Source organism: Oncorhynchus mykiss, chromosome 29 (assembly GCF_057628025.1).
Source record: "Oncorhynchus mykiss isolate SJ-2025 chromosome 29, ASM5762802v1, whole genome shotgun sequence".
Taxonomy (NCBI): Eukaryota; Metazoa; Chordata; class Actinopteri; order Salmoniformes; family Salmonidae; genus Oncorhynchus; species Oncorhynchus mykiss.
The window spans coordinates 24298312-24315923 of NC_143050.1; the positions used below are offsets into that span (position 1 = coordinate 24298312).

At 43.4% G+C, this 17612-nt stretch overlaps 1 protein-coding gene across 3 annotated transcripts in view; it reads right to left on the bottom strand.

The window, feature by feature from the left end:
* The window catches only part of LOC110509842 (MCC regulator of WNT signaling pathway), a 149710-nt gene that overhangs the window by 110240 nt on the left and 21858 nt on the right, over window positions 1–17612 (bottom strand). The window contains exon 1 of one of the 3 annotated variants that reach the window (XM_036967262.2): window positions 15901–16779. The exons of the other annotated variants lie outside the window; for them this stretch is intronic. Within the exon in view, the coding sequence (XP_036823157.1) occupies window positions 15901–15960 (60 nt within the window). The 5' untranslated portion in view covers window positions 15961–16779. Of the gene's footprint in view, window positions 1–15900; window positions 16780–17612 lie in introns of those variants that run through there. 3 annotated transcript variants of the gene reach the window in all.

Below are 17612 nucleotides of genomic sequence, written 5' to 3' on the forward strand. Positions count from 1 at the left end.
CCCCAGAAAAACCTCCATCAGTGCAAAGTATACAAACAAAGTACTAGTGCTCATTCCTCTCGTGAAAAAACAGCAAATATCACAAGGAGACATTTACACATTCCCTTTCACCTACTTTTACATAAAGCCTAGTCTAGCAGTAGATTTGTAATGGCATAATGTATGAGAAATCCTCATTTTGCTAAAGGCCAATTAAGGCTAATATGAATGGTAGCCTTGTTGCCTGAACACGTTTAACTCTCTAGGGGAAAACACAGAGGTACTTTAAGTGTTCTGTGCTTATAGTTATACCTGAATATACCTGTATTTAAACATGATACAGTGAAACACAATCACACTAATGAAAAAAACAAGACAATGGACATCTTGACTGACTGTTCCAAAACGACAGCCTTCAAACCATAGACAGGTGGAGGACATAAATATAGATGTGTTATTGTCACATACACCCGATAGGTGCAGTGAAATGTGTTGTTTTACAGGGTCAGCCATAGTAGTACGGTGCTCCTAGAGCAAATTCCTCTTCCAATGCACTGTGGAGGTCAAAAAAATTCAAAACTGTCTACCAAGTCTATTCATTTAAACATTTTAATTACTTCTACTTGCCAGTATTTTTTTGCTAACATACAGTATGATGGGGGTCCCTGAGTTGCTGGTTTGCCTGGGCGAGAAAACTTAGAAAACTCCTGCTCTAAGAAACAGCTCTCAGCTTGGTCGACCAAGATTGCTTTTATTTCTTTATGTTGCAGAAGACACCTATCTGATTCGCGCCTGTCTCAGTGGACTCATTTATTGAGGAGGCCACAGGGATGTCGCAGTCCATCACTCTAAGACAGTGGTTCCCAAACGTTTTATAGTCCCGTACCCCTTCAAACATTCAACCTCCAGCTGCGTACCCCCTCTAGCACCTGGGTCAGCACACTCTCAAATGTTGTTTTTTTGCCAACATTGTAAGCCTGCCACACACACACTATACATGTATTAAACATAAGAATGAGTGTGAGTTTTCCCACAAGCCGGATTGTGACAGTGACAAAAAGCTCTTATAGGATCAAGGCACAAATAATAATCAGTCAATTTGCTCTTTATTTAGCCATCTTACATACAGAAGTGCTCAAATTTGTTGGTACCCTGACAGCTCATTGAAATAATGCTTCATTCCTTCTGAAAAGTGATGAAATGAAAATATATTTTATTGTGTATACTTGCATGCCTTTGGTATGTCATAGAATAAAGCAAAGAAGCTGTTAAAAGAGATTCATTATTGCTTATTCTGCAAAGATATTCTAAAATGGCCTGGACACACAATATAATAAATACATTGGATTATAGTGATATTTCAAACTAATTATTTTCTTTAATTAGTATCACACATCTCCAATCTTGTAATCAGTCAGTCAGCCTATTTAAATGGAGAAAAGTAGTCACTGAGCTGTTTGGTATCATTGTGTGCACCACACTGAACATGGGCCAGAGTAAAGTAGTCACTGAGCTGTTTGGTATCATTGTGTGCACCACACTGAACATGGGCCAGAGTAAAGTAGCCACTGAGCTGTTTGGTATCATTGTGTGCACCACACTGAACATGGGCCAGAGAAAGCAAAACAGAGATTTGTCTGAGGAGATTAGAAAGAAAATAATAGACAAGCGTGGTAAATGTAAAGTCCACAAGACCATCTCCTAGCAGCTTGATGTTCCTGTGACAACAGTTGCAAATATTAAGAACTTAAGGTCCATGGAACTGTAGCCAACCTCCCTGGGCGCGGCCGCAAGAGGAATATTGACCCCAGATTGAACAGAAGGTTAGTGCGAATGGTAGAAACAGAACCAATGATAACTGCCAAAGAGATACAAGCTGAACTAGGTTGAAGGTACGTCAGTTTCTGATCACACCATCTGTTGATTTGTTCATTGGAAATTGTGAATAACTCACCCCAGGTTAATGAGAAGGGTGTGCTTGAAAAGATGCACATTACTCTGCAATGTTGGGTTGTGTTGGAGAGAGTCTCAGTCTTAAATCATTTTCCACACACAGTCTGTGCCTGTATGTAGTTTTTATGCTAGTGAGGGCTGAGAATCCACTCACTCACATAGGTACGTGGTTGCAAAGGGCATCAGTGTCTTAACAGTGCAATTTGCCAAGGCAGGATACTCTGAGCGCAGCCCAATACAGAAATCTGGCAGTGGCTTCTGATTCAATTCCATTTTCACAGAACCGCTTGTTGAAATTTCGATGAGGATCTCTTGTTCAGATATCGGTAAGTGGACTGGAGGGAGGACAGGAAAGGGATAACGAAACTAGTTGTTTGTGTCATCGGTTTCTGGAAAGTACCTGCGTAATTGCGCACCCAACTCACTCAGGTGCATCGCTATATCACATTTGACATTGTCTGTAAGCTTGAGTTCATTGGCACACACACAAAAAAATCATCCAATGATGGAAAACCCTGTGTGTTGTCCTTGTTAATGCAGTCAGAGAAGAGCTCAACTTCTTAGTCATAGCTTCAATTTTGTCCTGCATTAAATATAGTTGCCGAGAGTCCCTGTAATCCTAGATTCAGATCATTCAGGCGAGAGAAAAAAAATCACCCAGATAGGCCAGTCGTGTGAGAAACTAGTCAAGCGGTCAGACAGGTGAAAATGATGGTCAGTAAAGAAAACTTTAATCTCGTCTCTCAATTAAAAAAACGTGTCAATCCTTTGCCCCTTGATAACCAGCGCACTTCTGTATGTTGTAAAAGCATAACATGGTAGCTGCCCATATCATTGCATAGTGCAGAAAATACATGAGGGTTCAGGGGCCTTGCTTTAACCAAGTTAACCATTTTCACTGTAGTGTCCAAAACATCTTTCAAGCTGTCAGGCATTCCCTTGGCAGCAAGAGCCTCTCAGTGGGTGCTGCAGTGTACCCAAGTGGCGTCGGGAGCAACTACTTGCACGTGCGTTAACACTCCACTATGTTTCCCTGTCATAGCTTTTGTGCCATCAGTACAGACACCAACACATCTTGCCCACCAAAGTCCATTTGATGTCACAAAGATGTCCAGTAATTAAAAAATATCCTCTGTTGTCCTGGTTTCCAGAAGAGGATGTCTATCTTAATTGACCCCCCATAAATGTAACGGACATATACCAGGAGCTGTGGCGGTCCAGCCACATCTGCTGACTCATCCAGCTGTAATGCATAGAATTCACTGGCTTGTATGTGAAGCAGTAACTGTTTCAAAACATCTCCTGCCATGTCACTGATGCGCTGTGAAACAGTGTTGTTTTATGAAGGGTATTGTCTGTATAGTTTTTTTGGCCTTTTCCCCCAGCATTGTCCCAGCCATATCCGCAGCAGCAGGAAGAATTAACCTCTTGGGGCTAGGGGGCAGAATTTTCACTTTTGGATAAATAGTGTGCCCAATTTTAACTTCCTGCTACTCATACCAAGAATATAAGATATGAATATTATTCATAGATTTGGATAGAAAACACTGAAGTTTCTAAAACTGTTTGAATCATGTCTGTGAGTATAACAGAACTTAGGTAGCAGGCAAAACCTCGAGGACTAACCGTTCAGATTTTTTTTTTTTTTTAGGTCTGTCTGTTCAGTTAGTTCTCATTGGAAAACGATATTTCTTAGGAACTGGTTTTCAGTTCCTACCGCTTCCACTGGATGTCGCCAGTCTTTGGAATTTGGTTGAGGTTATTCCTTTGTGCAATGAAGAAGTAGGTCAACTAGGAACTGGGTAACACTGTTGAGAGTTGCGCAAGGCGTGAGGAGTAGCGCTGGTTTGTTTTCATTCCTGTATTGAACACAGAAAGACCCGTCTACAATTTGATCGATTATTCATGTTTAAAAATACCTAAAGTTGTATTACAAAAGTAGTTTGAAATATTTTGACAAAGTTTATAAGCAACTTTTAAAATATTTTGTAGTGAAGTTGCGCATTTTGGAAGCAGTTTTTTTTCAGGATCAAACGCGTCAAATAAATTATCATTTTGGATATATATGGACGGAATTAATTGAACAAAGGACCAATGTTTATGGGACATATTGGAGTGCCAACAAAAGAAGCTTGTCAAAGGTAACGCATGTTTTATATTTAATTTCTGCGTTTTGTGTAGCGCCTGCAGGGTTGAAATATGCGTCCCCCTTTGTTTAGTGCTGGTGCTATCATCAGATAATAGCTTCTTATGCTTTCGCCAAAAAAGCATTTTTAAAATCTGACATGTTGCCTGGATTCACAACAAGTGTAGCTTATAATTGAGTATCTTACATTTGGGATTTAATGAAAGTTTGATTTTATATAATTTTTTTGAATTTGCCGCGCTGCATTTTCCCTGTTTTTTGCCCAAGTGGGATGCAACTGTCCCGCCTATCCGTAAGAAATTTTTAAGCCCTCCACAATAGTATGGGGCTTGCCTGTCCTAGCCACTCGGTAGCTCACCATATAAGACGCTTCTAGCCCTTCTTATTAATGGTATCTGTTGCTTTTATACTTGTCTTACTACTCAAAAGTCTTAATTCTCGCTCAAAAAACTCCCGTGGCTTATTTTTCAAATTGGCATGTTTTGTTTCTAAATGTCTGCGCAAGTGAAGGTTTCATCAAGTTGTGAGAAAGTACTGTTGTTTGGTGTTTTCCCGGGTAAGGGAGCAGTAGATCTTCGGCTGCATCAGATTCACAACTGTCAGTGTCCATGCTAGCTGGGCTAAACGTAGAATAACTGATGCTAGCATTGGATTTGCCCGTGCATGCAGAACAACTTGTCGTCGATAGGTGCAGGTTGTCATAGACATTGACCATAGAGAGCCCTTGGTTCTCTATGGTGTAGTAGGTCAGGGTGTGACTAGGGGGTGTTCTAGTATGTCTATTTCTATGTTGGTGCTAATGCGGTTCCCAATTAGAGGCAGCTGTTTATCGTTGCCTCTGATTGGGGATCATATTTAGGTAGCCATTTCCCCACCTGTGTTTTGTGGGATGTTGTTTGTGTTTAGTTGCCTGTGTGCACATCATGACTTCACGTTTTGTTGTTTCTTTTGTTTCATGGAGATTTAAAATATGTGGAACTATACTCACGCTGCGCCTTGGTCCGTCTCTCATAACGATCGTGACAGAATATCCTAACACGCAAGTACCAAGCAACGTGCCATGAAGGAGAAGGTGTTTTGGACATGGGAGGAAATCATGGGAGGAAATCATGGGAGGACACGAGACCCTTCCTTGCCGGGAGTTGCCAAGGAGCATGGAAGGACAGCGATGACGCCGGGGACCACATCCACAGAAACCCCAAGATTTTGGGGGGTGGCACGAGGGGTGTGCCAGAGCCCGCCTTGGAGTCGATGGAACAATGTGAGGAAGGATACCGGAGAGAGGGGTTAGCAAGGAGTAGGCAGCAGCGCAGGCGGCCTGAAGAGCGGGTCATCAGTCCGGTGCCATCTGTGCCGGCTCCACGCACCAGATCTCCAGTGCGCCTCCCCAGCCCGGTATGTCCTGTGCCGTTTCCTCGCACTCGCCATGAGGAGCGTGTCGTCAGGTTACTGCAAAAGAAACCAAGATTATTTTGTGGGGGGGCACATGGAGCTGGCGGCAGAGCCAGAGACCGCCAGGGAGGCGATGGAGAAGTTGGGAAAGAGAGAAGAGAGAAATGTTATGTAGGTGTGTTCTGCATGGCATCCGACCGTGAAGAGCCTGTCAGCAGTTTGGTGAGTCCTGTGCCAGCTCTCCGTACCCTTCCTGAAGTGCGTGTCACCAACCTGTGCCGGCTCCACGCATCAGGCCTCCAGTGCGCCTTCCCAGTCCAGTACATCCTTTGTCAACTCCCCGCAATCTCCCTGAAGTGCGTGTCACCAGTCTGGTACCACCTGTGCCGGCTCCACGCACCAGGCCTCTATTGCGCATTCATAGTCCAGTGCCTCCGGTCAACGGTCCGGAGCTTCCAGGCAAGGCGTCCAGTCCAGCTCCAGGGCAGGAGCCTTCCTCTGCGCCGGAGCCTTCCTCTGCGCCGGTGCCCAGTCCAGGCACAGCGTTCAGCCGTGGGGCTGAACGCCGGAGCCGCCACTGACACTAATCACCCCCCCTACCCTCCCCATTTGGTTTCAGGTTTTGCGGCCGGAGTCCGCACCTTTGGGGGGAGGGGGGACTGTCACACCCTGACCATAGAGAGCCCTTGGTTCTCTATGGTGTAGTAGGTCAGGGCGTGACTAGGGGGTGTTCTAGTATGTCTATTTCTATGTTGGTGCTAATGTGGTTCCCAATTAGAGGCAGCTGTTTATCGTTGCCTCTGATTGTGGGATCATATTTAGGTAGCCATTTCCCCACCTGTGTTTTATGGGATATTGTTTGTTTAGTTGCCTGTGTGCACGTCATGACTTCACGTTTCATTGTTTATTGTTTTGTTTGTTTCACAGAGATTAAAAATATGTGGAACTATACTCACGCTGCGCCTTGGTCCGTCTCTCATAACGATCGTGACACAGGTGTAGTACTGCTGGTAGCAGCAGAAGAGCTGGTATGTGTCTCTATGGACGCAGGCCTAACTTTTTTGAACCATTTATCCATTTTCGAGCAAATGGAATGAGCAGCAGCTATGTTTGGCTACCGACGGACCATTAGTGGAATTACCACGAGAGTGTAATGGTTAATGTGACTGGATGTTAATTATTTGACTAGGCTACATGTATTTGACATTGCGTTGTTATTTCGCTCAACACTAATGGTTTAATTGTATTTTTTTGCAGTGAAAAGAAGCTACTCAGGTAAGAAAACAACCTCACCCAAATGTATAGCCCCGTTGGAAAATATAAATGGACTGTTTGAAAATGTGAATCACATTTTAATTTGGCGTATCCCCGATGGCATTGCGTACCGCAGTTTAGGAAAACCTGTTCTAAGACATGTGACACTGAAATTTAATAATGTTATATTATGTACAAATAAATGGTGCAACACTAATAAATGTAATATTATTTTATAACAAATTTGCTTTCTCCCGTGTTGGATATGGTCACTGTCCTCGGTTGTGAAACAATTTTCAGTGCGCTATAGAATTGGTGCATTTCTCTGTTATGCGCATAATAGCAAAATTAACCAGCATATTGGGATTGAGAACAATATGGAGGAGGCAGCAGCAGCACCAGAGACAAGGAATGTAATTCTGTGCACAAGCACAAAACACCACGTCATTTTTGTCCCATCCGAATCTGCCATGTCAGTAATTTGTACATGGCAGGACATTAACAATTCCAGACAGAATAACCTACCTTTGGGAACTCCAAAGCCCTCTGATAATAATAGTCCCGTGCGAATCGACATCCCTGTGTGTTGAGAGAAATGTCTGAGTTTGACAGGTGCTGCGCATAGCCTATATATGAAGGGCCCGCATGTATCAACTTTCAGTGAATGTTTTTGTTCATATGTTGTGTGCGTATGAATTGAATATTGGCAAATGCATCAGTAAAAAATATTGTACCTATTTAAATGTAAGCCTTGTTGTTTAACTTCTCTAGGGTAGGAGGCAGCATTTGGAATTTTGCCCAAATTAAACTGCCTTCTACTCAGGCCCAGAAGATAGGATATGCATAAAAATATATTTGTATAGTAAACACTCTAAAGTTTCCAAAACTGTTAAAATAATGTATGTGGGTATAACAGAACTGATTTGGCAGGCAAAAACCTCCATTCAGGGAGTAGGATTTTTTTGTGTGTGTGTAGTTTTCTATGCAAAGCCATTACAGTCTCCATTGATTTAGGACTCAAATTGCAGTTCCTATGCCTTCCATTAGATGTCAACAGTCTCTAGAAATTGTTTCAGGCTTGTATTCTGAAAAAGGAGGGAGTAAGAGCAGTCTGAATGAGTGGACTCTGCCGTGTCACAGAGCTTTTTCATGCGCGCGACCGAGAGAGTGCCTTTCTTGTTTACCTTTTATATTGACAACGTTATTGTCCGGTTGAAATATTATCGATTTAGGCTAAAAACAGCCTGAGGATATAAACATCGTTTGACATGTATCCGTAAAGTTCATAGAAACAATTCGATTTTTTTTGTCTGCCTGTTGTGACTGCGTTTGAGCCTGTGGATTACTGAAGAAAACATGCGAACAAAAGTGAGGTTTTCGGATATAAAGAGAAACTATATCGAACAAAAGGAACATTTATTAAATAAATGAATGTCTTCTGAGTGCAAACATATGAAGATCATCAAAGGTAAGTGATTAATTTGATCTATATTTCTGACTTGTGTAACTCTTCTACTTGGCTGGTTACTGTTTGTAATGATTTGTCTGCTGGGCTATGTTCTCAAATAATTGTACGGTATGCTTTCGGCGTAAAGCATTTTTGAAATCTGACACCGTGGTTGGATTCACAAGAAGTTCATCTTTAAACCAATTTAAAATAGTTGTATCTTTTCTGAATTTTTATAATGACTATTTCTGTATTTGAATTTGGTGCTCTGCAATCTCACTGGATGTTGGCCAGGTGGGATGCTAGCGTCCCCACATACCCTAGAGAGGTTAATAAATCGCAAAGCAGCATACAACTGACCTAAATGTTTGGAAATGATAAGTTCACTTTTGCATCCGTAGCCTTAAAACGCATCTCAAGAGCAAGTGCAATGTTTAGCTCACATTGCAATGCTGGGGGGCATTCTTTTTCACATCCTCTGCATGCATTTTGCTGTCATCTGTTACTGTGTTCGTTACTGTGTGTTTGTTATAACCAATGTACTGGTGTGATTACGATAGGCTATTAAGGTCAGGCCCCATTGGTCACAAGCATGCGATGCTTACACATTTCACGTAAAGAGAGCAAGGTTTGAGGGAATAGGCAAGGTTTTTCCTAAACAAATGACAGATTTCGGTAACAGAACTTCTAAGTCAGAAACAAGTAAGTAACAAGTAAGAAACCAAATGGCTGAAATGTTGTAATTTCAGCACTGTTTAATCAAACAGTGTGCTTACAGCATCAGACAAGCTTAGTGCATATGTAGTTGGTTTTAGTCTGTCTATATATGGAAAAAATAAGTTTCAACATTTCGACCAAAGCCCTACACTTTATGATATGTAAATAAGCTTGACATAATATTAAAGCACATTCAATAACAATAGGATCGGAAAACCATGGCGGCACATTTCAGCATCTGCCCAAACATAGGCTTACGATCTTGAAAAGGCTTGTCAAGATCTGTGAGAGCACGGGGAATCAACTCAATTTCTGCATGCTTGCTCATTCCCTGCTCGTCCTCCCCCCTTAAAAGGTACTGTTATATAACCATATCTAAAAACACAAGCCCACACAAAGAACAGTCTGCTCAATTACAGAGACTTGTGCCCAGAGATGTACCAAGAAAATCCATCATCATGGCATTTGTTTTGTCACTTTCCTGTTCATTGTGTCAATTAATGGTATTAGAGGTTTTATCCTTTCAAAATATACCTCTAAAATTGCCATGTTTGTTTTGACTGGGAGGAGAGAGAGAAAGAAGAAGAAAGGCTCAGGTTTTGCAGCATACTGGACTATGAAAGGTGAATTCTCCCTCTCCTCACTCTCAGGCCTCATTTCAAAGTGTCAAATGCTCCAGGTCCATTACATATATATTGGCAGTGGCTCTACCCAGTCTCTCATCCCTGATGGGGGAGAATGGCAGAGAGAATGAGAAAGACCGTGGGAGGGGAAAGGTCAGTGTGTGAGTGAATTTGAGATACAAAAAAACTGTGCATTTGTGTGATTATGTTTCTGAATGTGTGTCTCCGAAAGTGTGTGACTTTTTAAATCTAAGTGTGTGTGCGCACGTGCATGGCATACGTGTGTGTGTGATTCTCAGTGCTCCTCTCGTCGCTCTGAGGCCCAAGTATTTCCCTCTAATTACCTACAAAAGATTTAGAGAAGGGAGTTAGAGGGCTCCCCCAGTAAATAAATTATTTCAATTAGGCAGCTGCAGCTTCAGACTGACGTGGGACAATAGACTGGGGAAACCTTGGCATACTTCCCTTCTTTCAGCCACGCATTTTCAAATTCATCACAGAAATACAGTATCATCCCGAACCCTTGAGAGTCATTTAAAGTGGGATTTATGACAGAGATGGAATTGAAATGCATTGGCTAAAATGTGTTACTGTAGCTTGTCAGAGTTAGCATAGTAATTAGTGGCAAGGAGTTGGATAATTTGCAGATTTCTATGGCAATGTACCACAATGTACCAGTGGCTATGTCCATGATTTATCAGTTTAACTTTAGGTTAAAGACAACAGACAGAAGAACAGGAACTGACCATGAATCAATTCTTCAAACATAGTTACAATTGCTTTCTATGAACATTAACATACGACAACTATAAACATCTACATGACAACCATAAAAAGTCTATGGCTTTGATTAGTGAGCGGTTTGCTCTGATAAATGTTAAGTATATAAAATCCTGATTCTCCTTTTAAAATGACATGTTATCTCCTTCAAAGCACTTGTATAATGACAGCTGGATTGACCACAGCACTTTAGGAGCAGCTGTACTGGAAATGCTATTCCAGGACTAGCTAATAAACACGCTGTGCTTCAATAGAAAATATTGATGATGGTGCATCTAGTGAAAGAGGTTTATACGTTTGTTAGTTGACATAATTTTGTGGTAGTTGGTGATAAGTCATGAAGACCTTAAAAAAAACCTTGGGTCTGTATAAGAGCTTATACTAAAAATCAGACTGTTGCTAGTCTGTTGGATGCTGCTGCTTGTTCGAAAGCCAATTGCTTGGTCATTGGAATTTAGAAGTAGGAGATCCCACCGGCTAAGGATGCAAAAGCCTAAACAGCCCTCTCTACACATTGAGGCCTCTTGCTGTTCAAGACCATGCCCTATTGTTTTGAGAGTGATATTTCAACCACAGGATTATGTCCCCCCCCCCCCCCCCCCCCACAGAACTAAAGCATGGCCAGTGGTGTGTCTGTGTTTCTAAGGATGCCATCGCTTTCTGGAGAGGCTCTAGCCCTCCTCATCATAACATTGTGCCTATGGAGAGAGGTAATGAAGGGCGGGAGATATAGAGAACCACTTAGCGAGTAATTAGAAACAAGCACATGGCCATATCTGACTGTGCAGCATGGGAACATTATGCATGCTGCTCGAGCACTATCGCCACGACGACACACCTCTGGTGTGCTGGTGCTGGCTTTCTAAAGGAACGCATGGGTGAGCGCTCTGGAGGTGGAATGGTAAGGAGAGAAGGGGAGAAGAACGCTCAGTGATTCCCATTTGAGGGGGAGTTTTAGTGATGCTGGTCAGTGGCTTTGCCAAGTGAACCCTAGGGAGGTGAAAGAAACAGTGATCTATACCCACTGTATATGTTCCATATAAAAGGTAGTAGCTGAGTCCATATGCTCTCTCTCCCCCTCCCTGTAAACAAGTAGATATGATGTATAGCACAACCTCCCCCCCCGAACATTTGTGTGATGAATGGTGTATCCCTACATACAGCCTTCTGACTTTCGTACAGAGCACTCAACCAGAAAATATTAGCAAGAAATAACCTTGGTGGTTAGAGACTGCCAGGGTTACGAAAAACAGTCTGTTAGTTACTGATGCCTTGGTCAATATATAGGCATAGAGACTGCATACTTCGGAGACTATGCAGACTCCATGAGGGAATATAAATCCACATCTACTATCAATAACTACATTTTTATATTCATGGTTTAACACTTACTGTAGAGTGTAGTCAGTGCACATTAAGCACTAAGCAAACTGATATATAAAATTGAAGAGGTAAGCCTAGTCAGGGGTGAAAGTAAACCAACGGCTAGGTACAGTCTCTCTTGGATAAAAGTACTGACTGCATCAATTATTTTTATAAGAAACAATGTGTTGAAAATGCCAAATTGTTTGCATAGTCAACTTAGACAGAGCTCTGACACACACACTTACCACACCAGACATGCCAAAAGGGGTATTTTCACAGTCTCCAAATCCAGAACAAATTCTAATTCAGTCTTATATAGAGCCATGATGGTATGGAACTCCCATCTCAGATAGGGTTGGGCGATATCCAGATGTTTCATAGCGTCAAAAGATGTATTTTTACGCGCAAAACAATTTAGGCAACAGGGATCTTGAACGTCTGTGCTGTAACCAAGAAACTTGATCTTGACATCTAGCCAAATGCATAGCTGGAACCTTGAGCTGGATTTAATTAATTTGACACATCTTAGATTCTTTAGTTAAACTTAATTTATAGTTATAAGCAGTGACGTAGCAGGCCCCCCCTACGAATCACAGTCTGTATTTCAAAATACGCTGGGATACGGTATATCGCCCAAGCCTAATCTCAGATTGCTTAAGTGATTGCTTAAACCTGCAAACCAGGTTTTTAAAAAATAGATAAAGCAACACCTCACGGCACAACGCCGTTGTTTGAGGAATTCATTTTTGTTGTGTATGTACTGATATGTAGGATGTGTGTGATGTTTTACATTGACGTATGTCTGTCCTTGAGCTGTTCTTGTCCATTAAAATGTTAGCAACAGCTAATGGGGATCCTAATAAAATAGCAAACGTTGCTTCAATCAATATTTCCCCTTCCTTCCCATAATTCATTCAGAAATGTAGAAAAGGCATAAATATGTTACAGCACATTTTATTAGAGACCCTCAGTTATACTGAGGGGACCCATCAATAAATATGGGGATAAAGAAATACAGGGCCACGATTATTCATTCCTACACTGAGTCATTGTTCTGGTTTATGCTACCTACCAGGAGGAGCTCGTAAATTCGACCTACAGGCCCTGCTTCTCTTGTGTTTTCCAGTTGAATGAGTTAGAAGACCACTTTAAAAGGCACAGTAAATCCAGGTTGCCTACCAACCAGTGGCGGCACAGGGACTAAAGCTCTACTCTCCTGCAACCTCCAGTGTTACACCATCTCTTCCTCCCTGCATCGATTGAGTGCCTCAACCGTTGTTTATGATTCTCTAGAACATCAGCGGCGCAAACGATGACTGAGTGCTACACTTACAATGCTGCGGCCGTTAAGTCACTGACAGATCCAGTTTGCTTTCCCTTGCCATAAATTGAAGGTAAAGCCGCCCCTAAAACATCTGCCCAGACAAGAAAACATTTTGAGTTGATGTGAGGGGAGTGAAGAAATAAAATGACATGGAAAACACGCTGTCTTTGATCATCTGAGTATGGTTCATCTAACAAGGAAGAGTATGCTTTCCCATTTTAGGTTGGGAGTGGGCGCTCATGCAGGCAGAAATGTGGTTTGCTTTAGATCCTAGTTTGGCTCTAGAGGGAAAGCCAGTGTTGTGCTTGAAGTGGCTGGGGGAAATAGCCTAAGCCCCTGAACATTGCTTTACCAGAGCTGCAGGGTTAGTGAGGGGAAGAAGTACAAGTTGACACGTTCATGCATCGTTTTCTCTCTAACCCCTGCTCTGTCCCAAAAGAGCTCTAGCACACATTGTTGGTTACTAAAACTGAACTCCCTCTCCTCCTTGAAATTGGCTCCATTGAAATAGCACGTGTCAAACTCATTCCACGGAGGGCCGAGTGTCTGCAGGTTTTTGCGCCACCCTTGTACTTGATTGATGAATTAAAAGGTCAATAATTTGTAAGGCACTCCCCTCACCTGGTTATCTAGGTCTTAATTGAAAGGAAAATGCAAAAACCTGCAGACACTAGGCCATCCGTGGAATGAGTTTGACACCCCTGCTCCGTAGGGTTGAAACAAAGATATAGAGAGTCTCTAGACAGGAGGCTGGATACTTGCCTCCTGCTCCCTACATTTGTCTTCTCCCGGCAGCCCTCCCTGGACAGCCAAGATGGAATACCTCAACCTCACCCAAGGTCACTCTGTTTCTAGTCTATACAGCGCCGCTCTAGGTTTATTTGGCCGATGCTGCCTACTCCCTAGACGTTTATTTGGGTAGCTCTAGTCTGGCCTGGGAGTTAAAACACTAACCATGGCGGTCTTTAGTCGGGCTAGAATAGACAATAAAACACTGCTGCAAAGCCCTCTGAGCAAACTGTGACCAAAAAAAGCTGCCGGTGTTATGTTCTAAACGAACTCCAGCAGCTTATCAAACAAGGTTTTATTCTTTATTCAGAATCCATTCTACAAATGATTAATAACCAATCCCTTCAACGACCAGAATCTGATCGACACCATCAACTACAAATCAAAGTCAAAGTGACACTGAACATTAACTATTAAGATGACAGGATGCAGCAGTGTGGAAGAGACAGCAGGCTACAACCCCGTTGGACCACAACGCCCTCATCCCAAATTCAACTCATTTGGAGAACTGGAGACTGAGTTGCATTTTGTGTGATTTCTCTGTCTACCTGCTAAGGGTTGTCATATGTTGCTCTGTACGTGTTCATTATCTGTCTGTATTGTCATTTTACGTGTTTTTAAATAACCTGACCAGAGACTGCGGTCGAAAATGTGCCATTTTACTAAAATGTTCATTAAAATGTGCACTGTCCCTGCAATAATAAAGCTAATAAAGTAAAGTTAAAGTGAGGGGCCCCGGGGGACTCGATCCACCCGACAACATGCCTCTACAAGGAGCCACACTTCCTGTGTCTTCATAAAACAGAAAGCCATTGTGACTCTCTGGGAGTTTTAACAATTCTCATCTGTGGACGATGTGGGGGTAAAGGCGTCCGCATGCTCCCAGCCAAAACAGTTCGGAAGAGTTTGTGCACATATGATGACAAACCTTTGTGGTGTTTTGGACTTTAGTAAGGTTTTTTTTTAGCTGTTCGGGCACACACAAAAAATTCTAGAGGCCAGCCTAAGTTCGGGAGCCGAAGCCTACACCCCCTTCTCATTGAGAAATACTGCACCAGACATCTTAGTTAGATGTAAAATTGTGCTACTTAGAACTCCTCTGCATAAGCGTCAATGATCCCCCCCCCCACCACCTTTATTTAACCAGGTAGGCCAGTTGAGAACAAGTTCTCATTTACAACTGCAACCTGGCCAAGATAAAGCAAAGCAGTGCATCATGCATGAATGACCGATTTCTTTAGTTATCTTAGATTAATTCAGACTATTTTGAGGAAGTGTATACTAGCTACGACGTCTCAAAATGGACAAACAGCACAATTGCTGCTTTTTTCTTGTTTTTCAAGCAAAGGTCTTTTAAGGGAGTAAACGAGCACACTCCTTCAATTCTCCTAGACGTCTTCGGCTAGCCGCCAGGCGAAGTGAAGCATGCTGACGCCTTAGGAAGGGAAAGGGGCCACAAACACCTTGAAACACACACTTGGTTCTGTAGAAGAGCTTTCACTAACAGTCAGAGCTTGATTACTATCCACCTCTCAAAAACCCTTGGAAAAGTTTAAAGTCTTCCAAACCAGCCAAGCAGTTTGTTTTATGCTCTACAGAGTCAAAGGAAAAGACAGCGAGAGAAAACAGGGTGCTAGTTAGCAAGCAAGCTAATATTATATTTTCTCTGTGTGGAGCTTTATACACCCGAAGCATTTGATCCTAATTCACTTCCCCCTATCCTCCCCCACTTTGAGAAGTATTTAGCCTAAACCGAACTTCCCCCCCACCAGGATTTAATATGCTGCAGGCAGGGGGGACGGCAGGGAAGAGAGAAGGGGGGGGTCGAGGACTAGCCCAGATGACTCAGATGTTCTGTCAACTCGCTGCCTTGAGACTCAGTGAGCCGTGCGCTGCCCACATGGAAGGCAAAAGTGTTTATAGGGGGATGAAAGACAGACTGACAGCTCTGACTGAAACCTTCCAGAAATGACAGCCAAGTCGCTTGGGCTATAAGAAAGGAGACCTACCTCTTGGCCAAAACTTGTAATAACCTAGAAATGAGTGACAACCAGATTTCACAGGAACCCTAAAAGACATGAGTGACCACTTCCAACCCAAACTTTTTAGAAATAAAGATAACTCATCTTACCTTGCCCCCTTCAATCTGGGATTCACTCCCAAATTTCCCAACTGCTCCGGAAGAGTTCATGATTTTCCCAAACTCTCCAAACAGATTAAGATTGCAGGGCTCGCCCCCTCCTGATGGAGAAGAAGAAGAAGGAGAGACGGACGAAGGGAACAACAAAAAGGCACGAAAGAAAAAAGCAGTCCCTTAGTTCCTTGTCTTCAGCTGCTTGTCGTCTCCAGTTTCCACTGGCTGCCATGGCCAGCCATCTTCATTCAAAAAACGACCCTTATTCCACACCGTGATCAGAGTGAACACACACACACAGACTGACCAAAGGTGGAGGTATATACACACCCACACACACAAACACGCTCACACACACCATTCAGAGGTGCACAGTTACAGACACCGGCACATGTTTCATGATCCGTTATCTGTTAAATCAGTAGCGCCCCTGCTGCCCCTCAGGCGAACCATTCCTGAGTGTACTGAGGAAAACTGCAGGAGTCTCTCCTAGCTGGCTCGCCTTCTGCATGCCGCTCCCCCTGGTCATCTCCACGCGCTGCCAACACAGCCAGAGTGTGTGTGGAGAGAACTCTCCTGGGCCAGGCTCAGCGTGTGTGTGTAGCAGGGGGCGTTCCCCAGTTTGTCAGCGTCTCTGCATGTTGGCTGCCTGTCAGATTGCAGTTTGCCTGTCGGGTTCCTCCTGACACCCCTCCTCTCTCTGCTACCCCTCTCCGATACAAATTCAAGTTTTAGCAGCACCCCCTCCCTCACTTCCTCCTATTCCTTAAGTTACTCTGTGCCTTTCCCAGACCATCCAATCGCAGATCTCGCTCTTCCTCACTCTGGCTCTCACTCCCTATCCCTCCTTCTCTCACTCCAACTCTCTCCCTCTCTGCTTGTCCCTCCCACCCTCTCCTGGTCCCTCCCACCCTCTCCTGGTCCCTCCCACCCTCTCTCCCTCTGCTTGTCCCTCCCTCCCTCTCTCCCTCTGCTTGTCCCTCCCTCCCTCTCTCTGCTTGTCCCTCCCTCTCCCTCTCTGCTTGTCCCTCCCTCTATGGCTCCCCCTCCCTCCAGTTGTAGGAGTTTCTATCACAGCTTTCAACAGTTTTTTTTAGCTAAACTCAGGCCAGCACTCACACAAAAGACTGTCTGACTGCCCCAACACTAAATGGCCAAAAGGATGTGGACACCCCGACAAATGAGTGGATTTGACTATTTCAGCCACAACCGTTGCTGACAGGTGTATAAAATTGAGCACACAGCCATGCAATCTCCCTAAACAAACATTGGCAGTAGAATTGCCTTACTGAAGAGCTCAGTGACTTTCAACCTTGTACGGTCATAGGATGCCACCTTTCCAACAAGTCAGATTGTCAAATTTCTGCTAGAGCTGCCCGGATCAACAGTAAGTGCTGTTTTTGTGGAGACGTCTAGGAGCAATAACAGCTCAGCCACAAAGTGGTAGGCAACACAAGCTCACAGAATGGGACTGCCTAGCGCTGAAGTGCGTAGCTTGTAAAAATTGTCTATCCTCGGTTGCAACACTGACTACCGAGTTCCAAACTGCCTCTAGATGCAAAGTCACCACAATAACTGTTTGTCAGGAGCTTCATTATATGAGTTTCCACGGCCGAGCAGCTGTACACAAGCGCAATGCCAAGCGTCGGCTGGAGTGGTGTAAAGCTCGCCCGCCGTTTGACGCTAAAGCAGTGGAAACGCATTCACTG